General features: G+C 39.9%; 1 protein-coding gene across 1 annotated transcript in view; it reads right to left on the bottom strand.

Moving 5' to 3' along the window:
- Positions 1 to 208: 208 nt before the first annotated feature.
- Positions 209 to 21796, bottom strand: part of Tao (Serine/threonine-protein kinase Tao) — a 48511-nt gene continuing 26923 nt past the window's right edge. Inside the window, exons 8-16 of the mRNA XM_080285477.1 lie at positions 20524 to 20685; positions 16737 to 16844; positions 16226 to 16434; positions 14275 to 14548; positions 11794 to 11910; positions 10272 to 10505; positions 2945 to 3106; positions 1106 to 1224; positions 209 to 528 (exon numbers count right to left, since the gene is read on the bottom strand). Of these exons, the coding sequence (XP_080141603.1) occupies positions 432 to 528; positions 1106 to 1224; positions 2945 to 3106; positions 10272 to 10505; positions 11794 to 11910; positions 14275 to 14548; positions 16226 to 16434; positions 16737 to 16844; positions 20524 to 20685 (1482 nt within the window). The 3' untranslated portion in view covers positions 209 to 431. The remainder of the gene's footprint in view (positions 529 to 1105; positions 1225 to 2944; positions 3107 to 10271; positions 10506 to 11793; positions 11911 to 14274; positions 14549 to 16225; positions 16435 to 16736; positions 16845 to 20523; positions 20686 to 21796) is intronic.

Below are 21796 nucleotides of genomic sequence, written 5' to 3'. Positions count from 1 at the left end.
ATATCATTGAAATGAAGGGATCAATGAATCCAGTCTTGCTCAACAAAGAAATTGATTCAATTAAGTGAGGTGGAGTGAGCTGCAGTTGAGTGGGGTTCAGCTGGATAGTGGGGATGAGGGTGGAGGTGGGGGTGGGGGCAGAGGCAGGGTGGGGCATCTAAAGCACACTGGCATTGCAGCCACGAGAGCACCTTTGGGCCCGGGCATCTATGGAAAGTTTCTGGGCATCAGCCACACCAGAACTTGGAATCCTAACTGTATCTGGATATGCAACAAATAAATATAAAAGAGACTTTAGCATTTTATAAATAAGGCTAATTAAATAGTAAAAGGAGCTCAAATTTATATTCATACCTGGAAAACAATAAAGCCTATATAGAAGGTTGTCAATATTTATACTTTCTACAGCTAGCTAGGAATCAACCAGTTACTCAGTGATTAGGTTGGAGGGATAAGGAAAGCATGGATGCTGTCACGTTGAATTCTTCCGGCCACCGTTCACTTGAAGATTCCACTATTTGTAGGGGACTGAAATAATAACCACCTATTAGTAACTTAGCAATATACAGAGTTCAATTCTCAACAGTTATGGAGCTACACGTACTGATGATCTTATGGAGAAAATGGTCTCACTCATAACTTACCCAGAAGTTACCAGTATGTGCAGCTCTGTAACAGGTGAGAAACAGACCCATTATAGACTCTTATACTCAAAATTAGTGCCAGAAAAAAAAAAAAAAATCAATTTAGAAATATTTACAATGCTGTTGCCACCCTTCCAAGTGGGTTAGATCCACCTGGTACAGGAGTGGAAAGTTCTGTTTACACTTGGTGGCTACCCTGATAACAAAGGGGTTAATGTGGGCACCAACCTACTGATGTAATGCGATCTCTTTGAAGTTTCCACTCAAATCATGTTTGATGTAAATGCATTTACAACATCAATCACCTTTCCTTGTAACAACTCCCATATGCAAATATGCACGCACAGCACGAACGCACACTTACGAACGCACTCACACACATGAACGCACATGCACAACGCACACACACATGCACACACACACACACACACACACACACACACACACACAAGTAAACTTACCTAAATCCTAGCCGTAAGGATTCATTGTCAAATTCCTCTAGTTCCCTGGCCTGCTTTTCCTGCATTAGTCTTATTCTTTCATGCCGTTCATGTTGGAAGCGTGCAGTTTCCTCTGCCATCTGAAAGATGAATGACATGTAGCAGTTGGCTAGTATACACCTGACAACAGCAGGCTGTTCTACTACAAACATTCCGGCTGTGTTTTACAGGCCTTGAGGGGCAACTAATCCATATGGCACTATGCAGGACAAACTGCTGAGGATGATCTGGCCAAGATGTGATATGATATGATGATACAAGACTTTTATTAATGCAAAAATTTTGTCGTATCATTTATAAAGGCTCCAACATGCTTGCATGTGTTAGCCTTGGTCACCTACACAATGGCACCTCTTCACACTGCTTGGTCTCCGGCAGCTTTCCTGTTCAGCCCCTTATCCCTGAGGTCACACTCCATGACTTTGTCCCAGGTCTTTTTTTAGTCTGCCTCTCACAACTCTACCCCTGACTTTCACATTTCTCACCTTCCTTGCCCAACTGTCATCCTCCATCCTTTCAACAAGACCAAACCATTCCAATCTACCCTTCCTCATCACAACACCAATACATTCAAGTCATCTTTCCTCTCACCTCTTCAATTAGAATCCTAGTCTCTTCAGGCCTCACATTCAAGGACACACTACACATTCATCGAGTCGCTGTCATTTCTATACATTTGAGCCTCCAAATGTCCTCTGCCTTTTCTGCCCAGGTCTCACCACCATACAGCATTACACTCCTAACACACGCCACATACAAAGATCCCTTAGCACAGTGGGAGAGCCCTCTCAATGTTAAGAGAGGTAACAACTACCTGAAATTCTTCCAACAACTTCTTACCCACCCCCAACACACAAGAGGTTCCCCAACCCCTCTACACACTCAAGAGACTCTCCAGCAAGATCAATTCTTTCACATCTGACAATCTCTACATGCTCTCCCTAACACAACACTACATGAAATCAGGATTATTTCACAGCATACCTCTATGACCACTACATCTTTCAGGTACCCAATTATCACAAACGTTGCACAATATGGAGTTACTTCCTATATCCTTGTGGCAAGCTGCACATGGCCATACATGTGCGTTGACTGCACCACCACCAGCCCTAGACATCAGCACTTTTGTTTTATATGCATTTACTCTCAAACCTTTGTGCCTCATCCTCTCCACTTCCTAAATCTTTCCTCCATCTCCCTTTCATTCTCTGCAATCAATACCCTATCATCAGCATCCAACATCTCTCATGGAAGTCCACTTCTGAATTCAAGTGAAAGAGCTTCATGCACCATGACAAACAATAAGAGACTCAACACTGACCTATGATGTATGCCATCATTCACAGAAAACTCATCACTCAAGACTCCACTCACTCTAACCTGGGTGTGAGTACCCACATACATAGCCATAACCACTCTAACCAGCCACTTCTCGATCCCAAGCTTTCTCATTGCCCACTTCACCACCTCCCTTGGGACCCTGTCAAAGATCTTCTCCAAATCAACAAAGACTACGTACAGCTCCCTTTTCTTTAATTAAAAAAATTCAGTTATCATTAATTTGAAATACTATTAAACAGAATTTGAAACAATGACTACCCGAGTGCATATTCTTTTTTTGCTTCTTTTTTTCCTTTTTCCCTCCTCTAGCATATCATCAAACAGGAAAGTTAACCAGAACAGCTGTAAAACAATTTGAATCATCAAAACATATTTACATAAAGTATCCTTATGCAGGAGAGAACTGTAAACCTATAATGGCAACTGTTGCTTCTTTAACTCCAGTAAGAAACTTGCCTTCTGTTGTAGAAGTGTTCTCCTGAGTGCCACTCTCTCATCAAGTTCTCGTTTCTCTCTGTTACGCTGAGCCTCTGCCTGCTGTCGATTGCGTGTCTGATACTCGGACAACATTTCAAGTTCTCTTTCTAGTTTCTCTGACAGTTGTTGCTGTTCTACTACCTGCAAAAGTCAATGGTTCATGAAATATATAGGCAAGATAGGATAAACGAATTTCTTCTATCATCTATCTATCTATTGCAAGACACCTTAATCAGGTAAGGAGTGGTCACAAATAAATCGCCTCCATGTTGCCCGGTCCACAGCCATTTCAATACCCTGCTCCCAGCTCACAACCCCTTCTCTCATATACCTCTCCACTCCATCCCTCCATTGCATCCTTGGCCTCCCCCTGCCTCTCCCCCCCCCCTCCACCTCACTCACATACACTCTCCTTGTAAGTCTCTTGCTCTCCTCCTCTCCACATGGCCAAACCACCACAAGGTATTTCTCCTAACGCTTTCTATCACATCCACATCCACACCACAATGTTCCTTCACTTCCTCATTTGTCAGGCTGTCTCTTCATGTGACTCCAAATGCTCCTCTCAAAATGATTCATTTCCTCTGCTCTCAATCTTGATTTGTGTCCGTCCATTATGAATGGTACAAAGAAAAAAAAATTAGCTTTGCAGACTGTACTACACCACTGAAGACAAAAGTTTGTCTAATATTTCACCTCTTCTACTTCTCACTTTCCTCTGCTGCCTGATACTCCTAAGGTGAGAAAACCTTATATGTTTCTCTCACCCATGTTGCTTTGTAATATGATGCATCAGAAAGGAAAGTGGCAGACATGTCTTAAGTGTTAATTACATGCAGTGGAACAGTAAACTTTGTCCCTGGCTGTAGTCTACATATTTAAAAACTGTATATTAAGCAAAATGAGATTAACAGAAGCAGCAGGATCTACCCTGGCCTTAATACAGACTCCAAAAAAGAAACTCACGGCACAGGATATATGTAAGCAAACATCACATTCAAGGGAATATATTAATGATACACACAAAACTATGCAGCATAAATGCATCCTAATATATAGTCATGTTGCCCTTGGCCTCATTTACAAGCTGGAGGCATCTGAGTATGTTGTCTGCTAAATTCTGGAAGTATCCTGCATTAATCTTGACCCACATGTTAAGAAGCTCATTCATAAGGCAAGGCACTAACAAGGTGTTCCATGTTGTGTGCTTGTCCTTCATATAATGCCAAGCATTTAGTGGTAGGTGAAGGAACTCACCATCCACTCACTCAATGTAGTGCTGCTTTGGGTGTCTGCCCTTTCCTCTCTTCTATCCTTCCTCTTCTGTCTCTCTTTCCTTCATTCTTTCCTTCTCCTGCCTACAGGTGACTTTACACTCCCTCTTCTGTCTTTCTTTCCATCATTCTTTCCTCTTACTTCTGCCTGTGGGTGACTCTACACTGAGTGACAAGCCAAATGGTTTCCTGTACACCGGGAAACCATTTACTATGCTGGGTGGTAACCATATAACCAAATTTTGACACCTGTTGTTTTAGTGGGTAATTACAGCCTCCAATTGGACTGAGCCAGTGAAGGTTTATATCCAAGGGGTGTTTGGGGTTTATTGCTCATGTAGTGCCACTCAGGGATGAGTGAAGCTGGTCACTCATCTTAAATGTCAGGACGAACTTGCCTAGCCGCAGGCTCCAAGGCTCCTCATGGGGCAATGTAGGATTGGATGATGAATGGATCAAAGGTTGCACAAGGAACAGTTACATGATGCTACCCCCTCCTGTACTTTGCATAATTAATTTCAGTAAGTCTGTGGTTTTACTAGTTCAATCAAGGAGTGCTTCATATCAATAATGTCAACATATAAGGATCATAACCATATTGAGCAAATCTGATTACTCCTAGTAACTGTTGTGCTGTTATGGAAAATGTCACCGTCACACAAGTTACCAGAAAAGTGAGAGATGTTACTTGTGCGATTTTTATTGAAGTACAGTAATTTAATACAATCAACATTTATTAGGTATACAAAACTGTTTCACAAACATAAACAAAAATGTTTACTGATGTGAAATTTACAAAATAAACTAACCAGAAGACAATTCTTGTTTAAGTGATATGAACATATTCCAGTGACATCAACAACATGACATCAACATAGACACATTGATCGAGGAGGGAAAAAGTCACCCCTTTGAATTTATGTACCTTCACTATACTTGAGGAGTTGGCAAAGCCTGCACAACCATGTCCTCTGCTATCTCATCTCTGTCTGGGTTGTCAGGGAAATAAAACTGTGTTCGACTTACTCTATTGACGCCCCTCTTTTTAAGGTAATTAACTTTGATCATGCCCTATTCAGGTAATAATTATGACTGTAACATAATGTTTAAACAACTAAACCAGTACAGTCATGAACACTAATAAGGGGAGAGGGTAGTCTGCCACCAGAGGGAAGGTTTACAGCACAAGTCCACCCCCCAATTCCCCCTCCTGACTCCAATAAAACTACTGATTCGTTAGGCAGATGGATTGGAGATCTTAAGCTTTGCCTTCTCTCACATCTTGCCGCATGTTATATTAGTACAGTATCATTTGTTTTACCATTAGGTGTATTATTACACGTATTCAACAACCCTCAGTTCAGTGAGAAGTAATTATATTGAGGTTTTAGCAGATTTCAATGAAAATGACCCCACTATATAGAAATTTCTTCCAAATATTTATTCAACATCTTCTAAATGATAAACCTAAATATCAGTGACAAGTTACGTGATTACTAAAATAAAAGTCCCTCTCCTGCCTTGTCATCAGGGGAGCCACATATCCACCCATCCACTCATCCACATGCTCACTCAACCCATCCAACACTCACCCTTCCCAGCCACCTGTGCGACCTTCCAAGCACACCGATCTAGGCCATCCACCCTACCCACCCACGAATGCCACCCACCAAGCTTATCTAACAATGCCACCCAACACATCTACCCACCCTGAACCCATCCACCCACCAACACAACCACCCACGCACAGCACCCTGGCCACACATTCTTCGCAGCCACCCAGGCAACCCACCGTGTCACCACACAACCTGGCGACCCACACATTCTGACAACCCATCTTGCCCACCAACCACAGTCACCCACCCTCCCCACCCACAAATGCCACCCATCCTGCTCATGCAACAATGCCATTAATCACATCAACCCACCCACCCCTCCCACCCATCTCTCCCTGAATACTCACCAACCCTGACCACCCAACTCACCCTGGGAACCCACCCATCCTGTCCAACCACTCCTCCTACAGACCCACCTGCCTACTGGCATGTCCAACCATCCTTCTTACCCAAACCCATTCACCTTGCCATCCCATATCACCCACCCATTTGACCCTCACTCATCCATCAAAATCATCCCATCACACCTATCTCACCAACCCCTTCCCGACCACCCACCGATCTACCCACTCACCCAGTCCATCCCAAGCATCCACTCACTAACCCATTTACCCCTAAAACCAACCCCAAGCCACTTCACAAATCCCATGGGTTCAATTTACAGCCTGAAAAGAAAAAAAGCTAGCAGGTAACATACTAAACTGCAAACAGTGAATTTGTAATTGCAATTCAGTGTAACTTTTTTTTTTTTTTTTTTAATGCAAGGAAGAAGGAACCAAAGGCCATGAGCCCGCAGTAACAGTTCCCTCCAAGAGAAAAACAAAATACAATAGAGAGCCAAATTCAAGATCCGATCATTTTGAGATGCCTGGACACACTGCATTTGAAAGACTGGAGATCATAGGCAGCAGGAAATACAGACAGAGGGAGACAGTTCCAGAGCTGACCTGTTGCATAAATGAAAGACTGGGAGTAACAGTTAATTCTTGCATTAGAGAGTTGGACAGAAAAGCGATGAGAGTTTGCTGCCAGATGGGTGCTACGCGCCTGTCGTAGAGGTGGAGGAATGCAAGAAGACAGTTCAGAGGAGCAGTGACCATTAAAATAGTGACAGAAAAGAAATAAAGATGCAACAGTGCGACGAAGAGACAGAGGTTGAAGGGAGTCAGTAAGAGGAGGAGAGTTAATGAGACGAAAAGCCTTTGACTGTGGTGATATCTTGTTTAAAGCCGAGCGTAAGACACATTACATCTTCCTTCGGTAACATTCCTCATGCTTTGCATGTAATATGTGTGACAGAGCATATGGTTTACCGGAGTCTCTTACAAGACATCACAGGGCTGCATTAGTAAGGTACTAGGATGCTTATTTATGATAAAACGTTATGTCAGTTTTCTCCAATTCGTAAGCTGTGTATGGGAAAAATGTTTAAAAATTGTCACACGCGTTACTCTTGAAGTATTTCCACTTCAAGGTTGTGCCACGGTCCGACCGCAAAATATATGTAAACAACTGTAGTGACAATTACAACTCTAACAGATGCTATTTCAATAAAAGCCAATGCCAGCATTTCAAACAAGTACATCCTTGGGTCAATGATGATGATAAAATCACTTACTTCAGCATGAATTTTTCTTCAGTGACATGGTACAACATTTTTTTATGCCTCATTCTCAGTAGACAATTTGGATTTTTTTTTTGTCCAGATTCATAACATTCAATGTTTAAGCTTTAAAATGATATACAATTTATAAATTTTTATCAGTTCTGAGGCTGGCATTAAAGGTTGACATTTGCATGGAATGACTCAGTACAGTACTCCTGCATTTTTTGCGGATTTTTTGTCAACGGTTTTGCCCTCTCGCGGATTTTCTTAGCATTAAGAAGTTCAACTAAAATATCCTTGAATATACAGAAAACAAAAAATTTGAAATTTCCGCAGCTTCCAATTGTAGCGCGGTAAACTCACGCCACCCTCTGTAGTCTGTCCCTTTCCCGCGGCCCCTCTGCCAGTGTTACCATATCTAGCATAATTTTATTCTTTTAGCATAATTTTGATCAAATTTTCGAGTCTGGAATATTTTTTAGCATATTAGAAGTTTTAGAATCATTCTAGCATAATATAGAATGGAATGGAATATTTTTGGAATAATTTTATAAAAGCTACAAATCAGAGAGAGAGAGAAAAAGAGAGAGAGAGAGAGAGAGAGGGAGAGACGAATAAGGTAAGAAGATGTTTGAATAGTTGGTTACTTTCAGTTTGGGCTTGGTTGGGTTGGATTAGGTTAGGTTAGGTTGGATTAGGTTAGGTTAGGTTTTAGGTTAGGTTCGGTTTGGTTCGGTTAGGTTAGGATAAGTTTGAGCTTTGTACTTTACCCATGAAACCTAGGTTTTTCCGATGGATTTTGGTATGATTCATTCAATTTTCAGCTTCATTTCAGTCGGAAATGACCATTTTCTGTGTTTCCCCCCCTCCCTATAACCTCCGATTCCCCAAAGATCCCCCATTATTGCAGGGGGATGGGGGGGGGGTCATATATCAAAATCTGGTTATTTCTGACGGAAATGATGCTCAAAATCGAATGAATCACATCAAAATCCATCAGAAAAACGTAAGTTTCGTGGGAAAAAGCAGTATGGGCAGAAAACCGATATTTATCCTGTTATAGGACTACATAATAGATAGATAGATAAATAGATAGATAGAGAGACAGATAGAAGCAGGAAGTCAAATGATGAGAAGGTGTTGTGTCTGCGAGACTCGAGCAGCGCTAAACATGCTTACACGGAGGAAAGCTGACGACAGCGGCCAGTAAGGAGATGATGCAGTTAGCTGTCAGCAGTCCTCTCGTGAGAAAGATCTGGTAACCATGAGGAACATACGTGACACACCCCTACTACACCAGATTTTAGGAAAGAGAGTTTAGAAGGAGACAAGCGACCCTAGAGAGAGGTCGAGACGGAGATTAGCCTTAGAACAGAAAGAGAGAGAGATAGCGAGACAGGGAGGTAGCTACCCGGGACTTATACTCTTATACCTGTTTAATATTTCCAAGACAAATAAAAATAGTCCCATACTATTCTTTACCTCTCCCGTCACTACATTACATCTGGTGGGGAAACTACTACAAGATATAAAGCCGCTCGACCACAAGTCTAAAATATACTTCTCTACAAGTAACTACAAAGTCTTTATGACACTGTTACTGTATGTAGGTTCATTTTAATATTTTCATAGTAAACAATACATAATTGATATGTTGCACGAATATGTATAGAATTTTATCATTTAGCTTCAAGTTAGCATAATTCATTTTTTACTTGGAACAAATTTGCTCAGTCTAGCATAATTTTTTCATTGCCCTAGCATAATTTCGTTGTTTGGATATGGCAACACTGCTCTCTGCCCCGCATTCCTCAGTCCACGCCTGACTGCCACACGTGTCTGTTGTACTTGTAACCGCAGTATGATACGAGCCTCTTGCCTCCCACTTGCTTTCCACATGGCCCCAGGAAGTAAGCCAGCCTCACCAAAGGCTAATAATACAATTAGTAAGAACTCCAAAGTGACAAAACGATCAAGAAAAGTTATGACCTTAGCAGAGAAAATTATGTTACTGGACAAGCTAAGAAACGACCGTGGGAGTGTTTGCTATCACCAGTTAATGCATCTTTTTATTTTGTACTGTTTTGTGAATAAATGTGTAGATAATTGTGTATTACAGTACGGTGTTTACGTTTTTCCTTCATAATGGAGTATGTGCTTTCAATCTTGTAAGAAGGTATTTCGGGATGAGTATGGAGGTTTCGGGACAATTCGCAGTCACAACAAACACAAAACAATTCGCCTTCATTAATGAAGATAGCTATGGGTGACGCTAGAATATAATTCAAAGGCGACTACAGTGAGGAAGAAACAAGTTAATTATTGACTAAAGGTGCAACTAATAAATAATATCCAGAACCTACGCTACTGAACATAGACTTTGCTGGATCCCCCTGAAATATAGTTATTAAAGTATTGATTAATTAATAAGTATATTGATAAAAGTATTGATTAGTATATTTATAGAATGGGGGGGAATCGTCCAGGGTGCGAATTGTTCTGAAGGGGAATCGTCCATGTTTTGACGGGGAATTGTCTGACGGCAAATTGTCTCGCAATCAGTATGGACATGGACTGTGTGATGGGCAGCATGGTGGACACAAGTGTAAGATTCAATTGTTAATAGAGTATTCGCGGAATTGACTTTTCGCGGGGGTTACAAGAACGTAACTACCGCGAAATATGCGGGATTACTGTACCATCTTTTTCTGCCACTGAGTTGTGTCAAATAAGTGGCAAGAGGGCAAAAACCTCAGAAAAGTCATGGTGAAATTATTAAAATACAGTAATAAAATGGAAGCATCACCAACCTGACTCTCATCAAGGCGTAATGATTGCCGCTGTAGCATCTCTGCAATTGACTGTTCATACTGGTCACCCAGCATGGCCAGTTTCCTACGCTGGTCCTCCTTCAGACGTTTAATGATAGCTCGCTGTTCATCTTTAGGAGTCTTGGCAAGAATTTGAGCCTTGTATTCCTTGTACTGCTGACGCTGGATGTTGATGGTATCTCGGAACTGACGACGGATTTCTATTTCTTTTTGCTACAACACATATCATTAATGTTATAACAATTACAAAATAAAGATTCCCTTTATATGCATCACTATACAAAAACAATTATTCAAAATCATAAGCAAAAAATCTTGGCGGAAATGTTCCATATAATCAACAGACGATAATTGCATCCCGGTGGTCGTACCAGCATATGCCACCAAGGCCGGGCTAATTGAGGTGGCGAAGGATTGGTTTTGGGATAAACTATTACTTGTGGAATAGGAATTTTGTGACAGGATTTCTGGTTTTGGATGGCGATTCAAATGGAAATGAAGGTGACCAAGCTCCTGGGTACGAGGGGATGCATGGTGGACTGGGATACACCAATAGGAAAACTGAGGATGCATTAACCCCAGATCACTGATATCATGCCTTTGGAATTATTTCATTATCCCTGAGTCCAAGAGACATGCCGGGAAAAAATATATATACTGTATATCTACAACTGCAGTTTACTAATTAAAACAAAAATTGTAAATGAACTTTAAGCTTCACTAACAATTAAAATGCAAAAATAAACAAATGAAAATGGTTCTTTTAAAAAAAGGAATTAAAAATTTTGAAAACTGATGAGAAAGAAGTTATTATACCATTACAGTCATCCCTCATTCTTACCAGTTTCAATTTTGTCAGTTTTGACTACTCGTGGGCAAGCAAACCATCACAAAATGGAATAGTTAGGGTGTATTTTGGTATGATTTAATAAAATTTGTTGTTAAATCATCCAAAAATACACTACAACAAAGTAGATTCTAATGCCTGGTGATGCTTTGGGGCACTACAAAGGGTTTTTAAGCAATCACAGTAAAAATATGGTTGCAGGGACCCTTTCAGATGATTTTCAAGATTCACAGATATGTCTGTTCCCTAACACAAGCAAAAACAAGGGATGACTCTCAAACACAAAACTACAGGACTTCACGTTAGAGGTAACCTTTCTCCAGACCACCAGCTTCCTACTAATAGACAGAAAGCAGATTTCCAGACTGCAGTAATGGCACACAAAGGATATATATCTCCTACATTACTTTAAGTCTCTGAAACTCCCATCATATCTGTAGTAAAAAAGTTTTGGGCCATATTCTTGAGGGCATATACTCAAATGAAACAAGAGCAAGAGACTGTTTAAAAAACAAAGTTCATTGTTATACGTAGCTAATGATGAAAAAACAATAAAATGTTGGTCCTTGCTCAATCATCCAACACATTTTTCTGACATTAACAATGAGTAATAACTTGACTGTGCTTCAAGACATCAAATTTAACAATACTTACTTTTAAGCTCTTTGGCTGTTGCTTCTGTTGTAAAGCATGCTTTTTACGAAGATCTCGCTCTACCCTCTTCATGTATTCATGCTGACTACTCTGTTCTGTTTGATGTTGTTTGTTCATCTGAATAAAGAAAACACTGGTTATTTAATATTCATTTTTAAGTGAAAAATTCAATGGAGAAACATGGTTCCAGTACAAATAGTACAAAATGTAAGACATTTATCAAACACCTCATGTCACACCAAGATGTTAATTCCAACAGTTCTTTATATAACTATAATGTTATAGATGTGATGATACTAAGAGCACTATAAAATGTACAGAAGTCTGGTGTATACTATTATATCTAGTTCTTTATATAACCAGAAGAAAACCATGTATTGATCATTGATGGATCTTTTTGTACAAATACAGTGCTATGGAGATGTGAGTTACAGGTTTCACTTGGTTAAAAACAGGGCACAAACTTGAGACTTCTTGCAGCAGAGCCATCATACATCAATTATTTTCTTTTGTGACTTGACTGACATCTACAGCGTACACCCAATCCTGTACCTTGCCAGCCTTCTTACTCTAGTTAAAGCTACAATTAACCCTCTCGAACTCTTTCGACACAACATGCATCCAAGCACTTCCAAGTACTGCATGAACCACACAGGCTGGCCCAGACTTAAACGTCGCACACCCCTCACTCAGCGATGTACGTGACATCACAAAATTTTTCCATTCAACTTTCTCCCCAGCCCTTATTTATAACTGCTGTTTTGAAATTGTTACATGTTATAAATGAATAAATAAATGATCGTCCTAATGAAAAAAAATAAATAAAAATAAATAAATTCCCATATTTTACCGTTCACTCATTTATTCAATGTTGATCACTTCTAGCTCTATTAGAGAGATTTTTATGGCGTACGCAACAGATGTATCTTAATGTCCTTGACCACTGCTAGGCCGCTCTATTAGTGGCTGGCTCAACATCGTAAAATGTTTCCAATCATTTCATTCCCCTGCCCTTATTTGTAACTGCACTCTTATGTAATTACTAAATGTTATAAATGTGTAAATGATCTTCCTAATGAAAGAAGAAAAAAGAAAAAAGAAATTACCATATTTTTTTGTTCACTCATTTACAGGCATACTCCGGTTTAACGATTTAACTGGTTAGGTAAAACCCCATCGTTAGGTGGGGTATCGTTTATCGGGGTACTTTTAACATGTAAAGCAACGTGAAGAGTTTGCCAGCTTTGGATTTCCCCCCAAACCAAGCCCCAGACCCCCCCAAATGAGCCCAAAAACAAGTTTAAAGTTAATATAAATGGCCTAACAGCTGTCATGGAAGCTAGCCTAACACCTGTAAATAACTCACTATAACCAACAAATAAAAAATGAAAATCATCAAATATAAGTCTAGAAAAAATCAAGCTTAGTAAACTGTACCCCAAAATGACAATGTTCACCCCACCTATGGCTAAAACACATCTGTCTAAAAACAGGTTATAAATCAACCTAAACACACAATTTTAGACCAAAATATAATCAGAATTAGTAAAAAAACAATACAAAACTCATTATTAAGCCAGGGTTTGCCCATCATTAAACTGGGTATGGTGGTATTTCTACCCCCACTGTTAAGCCGGGGTATCGCGTCTAGGGGTATCATATATCGAGGTATTACTGTACTCAACGCCGATTTTTCAGAGATATATAAACATTCTGTCAATGCTTGTTGAGTGCTCTACAACTTTCAACAAGCATTGACAAAATGATTATATATCTGTGAGAAATCAGTGCTGAATAAATGAGTGAACGAATAAATAGGGCAATTCATTTTCTTTTATTTTTTTCTTCATTAAGAAGAAAATTTACTCACCTATAACATGCAACATTTTCATAACGACAGAGTTATAAATAAGGGGAGGGGAGAAAGTTGAATGATGCAGCCATAAATCGTGGTGAAAAAATACCGCAACCTATATGGTTGGACGCAACTTGAACCGAAAAAGTGCCAGTGGTTGGATTTCACTTGGAAGCAACCTGCATCAAAAAAGTTTGAGCGGTTGGATTTTTTACCAAGCCCTCATGTATGAGAGGGTTAACATTCTCCCACAACTATCCTCTCTCTAGTTCAAAACAGGATTTTGCTTCCTAAGTGCATCTCAATCTAGAATTAGTTTCAGCAGGAACACCTTGCATCTACAGTATATTCCAGTATGAAGGAAAGGTAAGCAACCAAACTTAGGTATGTGGATACATACTTAACTCCATGGGCCAGCATAGGTCTTTTTCATTTTATTCTTTCATCCCCTGCAGTTGATTCAGCTATGGGGAGACCTCATGTGATGCAAGGGTAAACAAAAGCTACAGCTAACCTCTCTAATTCAAAAAATTTCTCCAAAGATTAATAAAACTGCTTGAAGATTATAAATTTCAAAAATACAGCATCAAATTCACATGGGTAATGAGCTGCTCAACAATTTTCACCTGTTCTTCCTTGAGAGCATGGATGGCCCGCTGTTGGCGATACTCAAGGTCTTGAGTTAGCTGGTGGTGACGCAACAACATGGAGTGAGCTGCCTCTAGCTGCTGTTCCCGCTTAGTCAGCTCCTCCTTCAGTAACGACTGTTCTTTTACGTAGTACGTGAGAAGACTACGTCGCCGGAACTTTCTAGTTTCTAACTGTAGGTATTCCCCTTGTTGCTGCATCAGCTTTTGTTCTTCTTGTCGTTCAGAAGCCTTCAAATATTCCTTGTGAGTTCTGTAAAGCAATTTCACATTATCAAATACTGCTATGCATGAACCTTTCTCATCAGAAACAGTGGCTTCTGTATGAGCAAGCAATGGGTTAACTTAAGGGTTCTGCACACTAGGAGGCCATGTATGGTGATATCTTTAACCTATAATTACAAACCTAAAGAGTTAACCAACCCTCTAGCCTGTCCCCACCTTCCCACCTTACCTCCTGAACACTACTCTCCAGATACATTTCCTAGGGGTATATCTTCCTGTACGCAGGTAAAGCAGACAGAAGAGAGTGACTCAACATGACTGACACCAATATGCCTGCTAAAAACTCTCTAATATCCCAGATATGTTACAGATATGCTCCTAAGGGCACAACCTACTGCATACAGATGGAGGAGGCATAAGATATTGATACTGAAGAGGTTGGGGTGGTGTGGTAGGGAGAGGAAGTAACCACTCTTGTGGTTTTAAACCATCAAGAGATTCTTCTCCCATTACACGACCACAAACCGTCACACACTCAGCATGCTCCTTCTAAGCATATGACTTTCTTGGTATTGCTTTTGGCCGCTTTGCACAAGAATCTGCTGACACAGAGATGACAGCATACTGTACAAAGGACATGTTGGTTGAGCCAGCTCCTCAAGATACCTGATCATCTACTTTTGTACTGCGGATATTGAGTGCTATCATGTTTTGTAACTTTAATAAGGTTGAGTAGTCTGACCTGTAAAACTTGGGTCTGAAGAAACACAAATGTTCAAATATAGAAGCTGAAGAGGTATCAGTGTGGCAATATGAAGTCTGTCAGAAGTAAACAAACAAAAGCAGCAGGACTGTCATCCTCCATTCTCTCAACATGCACAAACCATCTCAATTAACCCCATCTCCAGCACATAACATGTTCCCCAAACAACAGAACTCCTTCATATGCTCTGAAGACTTCTCAACTAGATCAATCCTTTCACGCCTGACAATCTCTACATGCTCTCTCCTACACTCCACACACACATGAAGAAAGGGGGGGGGGGTTATTGAATCTAATGTAACAATATTAAAAGAAAGCACCAAGGTAAAAAGTTAATCTTAATTAGTTACAAACTATCACGCACTTACAGGGGCCAAAATACAGTATAAAGACATTATTTTTGCTTCAGTTCAATGCAGTGATGACATTTATGTCCTTTTGAAGGTAGGTCGGGGCACTCACCAGCAAGGTAGTTATGCTTTGGGTGTCTGCCCTTTCCTCTCTTCCTTCTTTCCTCTTGTTTTTTCTTTCATTCTTTCTTATTCCTTCTGCCTATGGTTGACTTTACACTCCCTCTTCTGTCTTTCTTTCCTTCTTTCTTCTGCCTATGGATGATTCTACACTGAATGACAAGCCAAATGGTTTCCTGTACACCAGGAAACTATTATGCTGGGTGGTAACCATATAACAAAATTATGGCGCCTGGTGGTTTAGTGGGTAATTAAGGCGCTCCAATCGGATTGAGCCTGTGTAGGTTTATATCCAAGGGATGGTTGGGGTTTATTGATCAAGTTATGCTACTCATGGATGCGTGAGGCTGGTCACTCGCATCTTAAATGTCAGGATCAACTTGCCTAGCCCTTGGGCTCCTAAGCTCCTCATGGGTCGACATAGGATTGGATAATGGATGGATGGACGACATTACAACCATGTGGTACTTACTGAAGCTGTGCCTCTCTCTGTCTTTTAGGTGTGTTAGGGTCCTGAGAGAGTTCCTTCTTCCATTTCTCTATGTTCTCCTTGTACTGCTTCTTGTACTGGGACTGGAAGTGCTTCAGTTCAATGCAGTGCCGACCATTTATGTCCTTTTGAAGTGTCTTCTCTGCCATTGAACACATATCTAACTTCTTTTCCTGCTCTTTTTCGTGTTTCTGAAGAAAAAAGGATAGCTTTATGTCAAGTAAATATTGTATTATTACAAAATGACACAATCATCTGTTCATTACAGAACAATTATATACTGCATTACTAAGGACAAGAGTAAAACTTATTAGCATTTCTTATGGACTCTATACTAAGTGTTATAAAATCCACAGTTTCAGTACTTTCTAATAATTCATCAACAAGAAAAGGGAACCTGGATTAAGCTTGAGCATACAAACACCTGTACCTGTACTATTGTTAGTGCATGCTGTGTGATACAAACAAAGTACAATTAACATAACTAACTAACCTGTCTGAGTTTCTCCAACTCCTTACTGAACTGAGTGAGTAGTGCCTCGTACTCCTTGTCCAGCATGTGTTTGTGATTCTCCATCTCCACACGGCATTTCTCCTCTAGCTAATGAAGACAACAACAAACATGATAAGTTCACTCCAGTCCAGTCAGTACCAATGACAAAGAATACCTTGCAACTAAGAGTATTTCTAAGTGCAAACACTACTGCCTGGTACATTGTTTAAGGCAAAATAAACTAAAATAAACTAAAAAGTTCTTAATAGATTTTGTATGTACAGTATCTGTACCAATTGTAGATAATGCTTTCTATTACCCTGGGAACTTTTGTCTTTAATCACCATGAAACAAGGATTTTTTTTTTTTTTTTTTTTTTTTTTTTTTTTTAAGGCACTACCATTTGTTCCTTTGGTTGCCATAATTCTTGCCAGCAGCTAGATAGTCCCTCACACAGTGCTCTTTCATACAGTACATAATATCTGGATTTTATCTACCAACACAACCATAACAAGCACCGACTTATCACTAAATGCTTACTTGCCACTGTTGTATGGGATATATGAAGAGAAAATGGTATTTGATGGCAAACAAATGGTCACTGATGATGGTGTGGAGCAATAAATAAATAAATAAATAAACAAACATAAAAAACTAAAGCACCAAGGCAGCAACACTACAGCACAGAGAACAATATCAAAAATTATAATCATATAGCAATGCTTGCAGTCAACAGAATAATTCAGCCAAACCAATCAGTTAACTGCCAATTTCTGCCACTGGAGTCACCAAAACCCATCTCTCAATTCTTTCATCACAAAAATTCAAAACCACTGACAGACTTGGAAAAAAAAAAAAAAAAAAAAAAAAAAAAAAAAAATTAAAAAAAATAAAAATAAAATAAATGGGACTTATATTCACCAATCATCAATATATGTGCTATACTGAATGATGTATATATCTGGCAGTGTGTGTGTGTGTGTGTGTGTGTGTGTGTGTGTGTGTGTGTGTGTGTGTGTGTGTGTGTGTGTGTGTGTGTGTGTGTGTGTGTGTGTGTGTGTGTGTGTGTGTGTGTGCATATAATTTATGAACAACAGTGAATATGTTTAACAAGCTAATTACTAATGTACAAATCTGCTCTTTGCTCACAGAAGTATTACCATTCTGTTTTCACTAATGTTTAGCAAAAATATTTACACAGTGGCTACTGGAAAGCAGGTCAGTAAAAGCTGATGTAGCCATCATCATCATCATCATCATCTGGACCTTTCCCACCCAAGGGCAGGGTGAGGAGCAGTAATGTCCAGACAGCCCAAGTTTGCAAAGTCCAATGGGCCACGCTTCCAGTCACTCATAATTCGTGGCCCCAGAATCCTGGCTCTATCTGATACGCCAAAAACTTTCACCACATTCTGTAGCTTCATATAAACGTATCCAATAGAGTCAATCCAAACGCTGTCACATCAAAAACGGGTTCCATATCCCTCATCATGCACTTCTTCTCACAACATTCATCCAGCCAGCTTGATCTCTTGTCAGTTTCCTAGCCTCACTGACTTCCATAACTCTCTTCCTTACACACGCGTCCACCATATCCCTCCACCTTCTCCTTGGCCTACCTCGCCTCCTCCCTCCTTCAAATTCGCTCAGATATACCTTTTTTCACCATCCTACAGTTATCCATTCTCTCCACATAACCATACCATCTCAGTACACTCTCGTCGATTCTGGTGTCCACTGACTTCATCACTCCACACCTTTCACAAATCACATTATTTCGTATCCTATCCACCCTCTGTACTCCACATACATTCCTCAGCAGTCCCATCTCCACCGCTCTTACTCTTGACTTTTCATTTTCATGCCACACCAGTCTCACACCCATATGTTAAAGTTGGCACTAACACTTCCTCATGTAAGCCACGTGCAGCTGCAACACTCAATCCTCTGTTTCTTATCAAGGCCTTCATTGCACCAGCTACTTTTCTTCTTTGTGTCACTCTACTTTCAACTTCTTTTGCACATTTTCCTCTCTTTTCTATCACTGTACCCAGGTACTGGATATCACCAATTCCAGTCTTCTCCATTCACTGTAACATCACACTGGGAGTCACCTTCTCTCTCGATTACCATTTCTACATTTACTCACAAGGCTCAACACTCACAGACATCAGCAAAACTCTGCACTAATCTAACAAGTTCTTGTCCGGTATTTTGCATGAAGTACTGCATCATCAGCATACAACAAATTTTAAATATTCCATCCATCACCATTCATTACCAATGCCATCCGTCTCTCCATTACTCGTGTTTTTCCATCTCTCATCACCCCATCCATATATATATTGAACAACCACGGGGACATCACACAACCTTGTCGCATGCCCACACTGATCGTGAACCATTCACTTAAGATGCCCATTTACCCTTACACATGCCTCACTACCATCATAAAAACTCTTGATGGCACCAAGCAGCTTACCATCTACACCATACATGTGCAAAACCTTCCACAATCCTTTTCTGTTTACTCTGTTGTATGCTTTTTCCAGATCCATAAATGCCATAAACTCCTTATAGTCCTCACAAGCATTCTCTGCTATCTGTCTCACTGCAAATGTTTCATCCACACATTCTCTGCCACTCCTACAGCCACCCTGTTCATCACTCACTAGGACTTCTGATATCTCTTTTACTTCCTCTATAATAATTCTTCAATATACCTTCCCTACAACACACAGTAAACTTATGCCATGATAATTCTTGCACTCACTTGGCTCACCTTTATTTTTGTAAAAGGGTACAATCACAATCTTTTTCCACTCTGGCAGAGTTTCACTCATCCATGCTTACTTACATATCTCCAGCAAGCACTTCATTCTGCTCTCTCCACTACACTTAATCATCTCTGCGTACATCTCATCAACCCCACCTGTTTTCCCATTTATCAGCCGTTTCACGGCGTTCTTCACCTGTGTGAGTGTCACGTTTCCTGGCACTGCATTCCTTCTTTCCACACCTCCAAAACCAATCATGTTTACAGCGACTCTGCTCTCTCTATTCCCATATATCAGGTTTTCAAAATATTCTTTAATAATCTACCACTTACATCCTTACTTAAGCTGATGTAGTAAAAAAATTAAATAACATCCTGATATCATGATAAAACAAAAAAATTTATGGGATATCCTAATACTGGCTAACACAGACACAACAGCACTCACTCCTGTACATCCTTCATTACAGCACTTACAGAATATATTCATGAAACAAGAAATATTACCTTAATTTCATGAGGATGCAAATGCACCTACTTATTGATAATGAAACATATTAAGGTATACTCTGCATTCTGGTTCAAAATTCAAGACGAGTTACTATGAATAATGTATCTGGCAAAATTACAAGAGCAATAACAATCTGATTTTTTTTTTTTTCTTAACATGCATTTAGGATAAGGATACATATTGTGGCACCTGGTGGTTTAGTGTGTAATTAAGGTGCTCCAACTTGACTAAGCCTGTGCAGGTTTATATCCAAGGGGTGGTTGGGGTTTATTGCTCATGTAATGTCACTCAGGGATGTGTGAGACTGGTCACTCGCATCTTAAATGTTAGAACTAACTTGCCTCGCCCCAGGCTCCTATGCTCCTCACGGGGCAGCACAGTATTAAATGATGAATGAATGACGAATGAATGAAAACATAAGTTATTGCTTCAATACAAGCTATCAACTGTACATACAAATACGCTGACGTATACAATTGCGTGTGCATGAGTGTGTGTACCTTGGCCTGTGCACGCTGATGCTCCTGCCGCATTCGCTTGTAACCAGACATGGCAGCGTGCATGTCCTCCTGCAGGTGCTCCTTCTGTTGTTTACTCACAATGGATGTAGTCTTGATGGTAGCAAAGTTGCTTGTACTCGGCTCTCCACCAGTGCCACACGGCTGCACCACAACACACCATCAGCTAAATTCCTCAACTTAACACTTATAACACATTAAGACTAACTTCTCTGCAAATATCTGAGGCAATGAAAGAAGAATCCATTGTGAGTGAAATCAAGCAAGAGTTCTTTCCTTTTGCTCTGCTCAAAATTTAGCGAGACATACTTTACTTTTATAGAATTCAACTTTACATAAATAGAGCTGAACAATATATGGAAACAATGAAGCTAGAATTTTGCAACTGGTAGCTAGCAGTACCTAAGCATTCTTCAATACACAAAACCTACAAGTAGCAGTGATCTGTTCTGGCTAATAAGACGTATTAAGAGGATTCATCTATGTAACTGTACAATCCATAAGGGCTTTATACAAGATTAAAAAATGAAGTACTTTATCTGAGAACCACAAACCTTGACACCCTACACACACCCCTTCCCTCACAAGCAGAGAAGCAGGTAATTGCCCAGCCATGCATGACATCACCCTTTAACATTTAAGCTTTCACAAACACTTCTATGTTTAAAGAAGTGTCACTTTGGCCAAAGAATACATAGGATTGTTGAAATACAATACACATTCTGGACAATTCAGGTCAAAACAAATATAAATTATTTTAGGTTGAGCAAGTACGGCAAAATTATTTCAGCTAATTTTAAAAACATATGTCAGTGGTAAACAAGGTGAGGGATTATATAATGCTAGAGGGTTTGCATTATCCATGTCACAGTTGAGCTTTGTAGTTGCATAAAATATCCACTATAATAAAAGTTAAGAAAAGGGCAACCTTAGTGAAAGGCTTTTAAAGTACTTAAAAAGGTTGAAAAACATCTCCAAATGTTGATACAACTGGCATGATAATTAGCTGAATGATGATGGAAGCTGATGGTGGATGGAGTTTTATTAATGTATATGGTCTTATCATGATGGGAAATGGATATTAACCCATACAATCCAGGTGACATCCATTTCAGCTTACTCTTGCTGCTACCAGACTTTACTCAGCATAGAAAAGGCCTCTCATACTGCAGGGGTATATCAAAGCTATGTTGAACTCCTGCAGTCAGAAAAGCCTATCATGGACTGAACAAAACCTCAAGAGATATGGCAAGAA

The sequence above is a fragment of the Coenobita brevimanus genome, chromosome 106 (assembly GCF_032717465.1).
Source record: "Coenobita brevimanus isolate Jiangsu-jjx chromosome 106, ASM3271746v2, whole genome shotgun sequence".
Classification (NCBI taxonomy): Eukaryota; Metazoa; Arthropoda; class Malacostraca; order Decapoda; family Coenobitidae; genus Coenobita; species Coenobita brevimanus.
The sequence above is the reverse complement of the archived record's forward strand: the minus strand, read 5'-3'. Positions and strand labels throughout refer to the sequence as shown.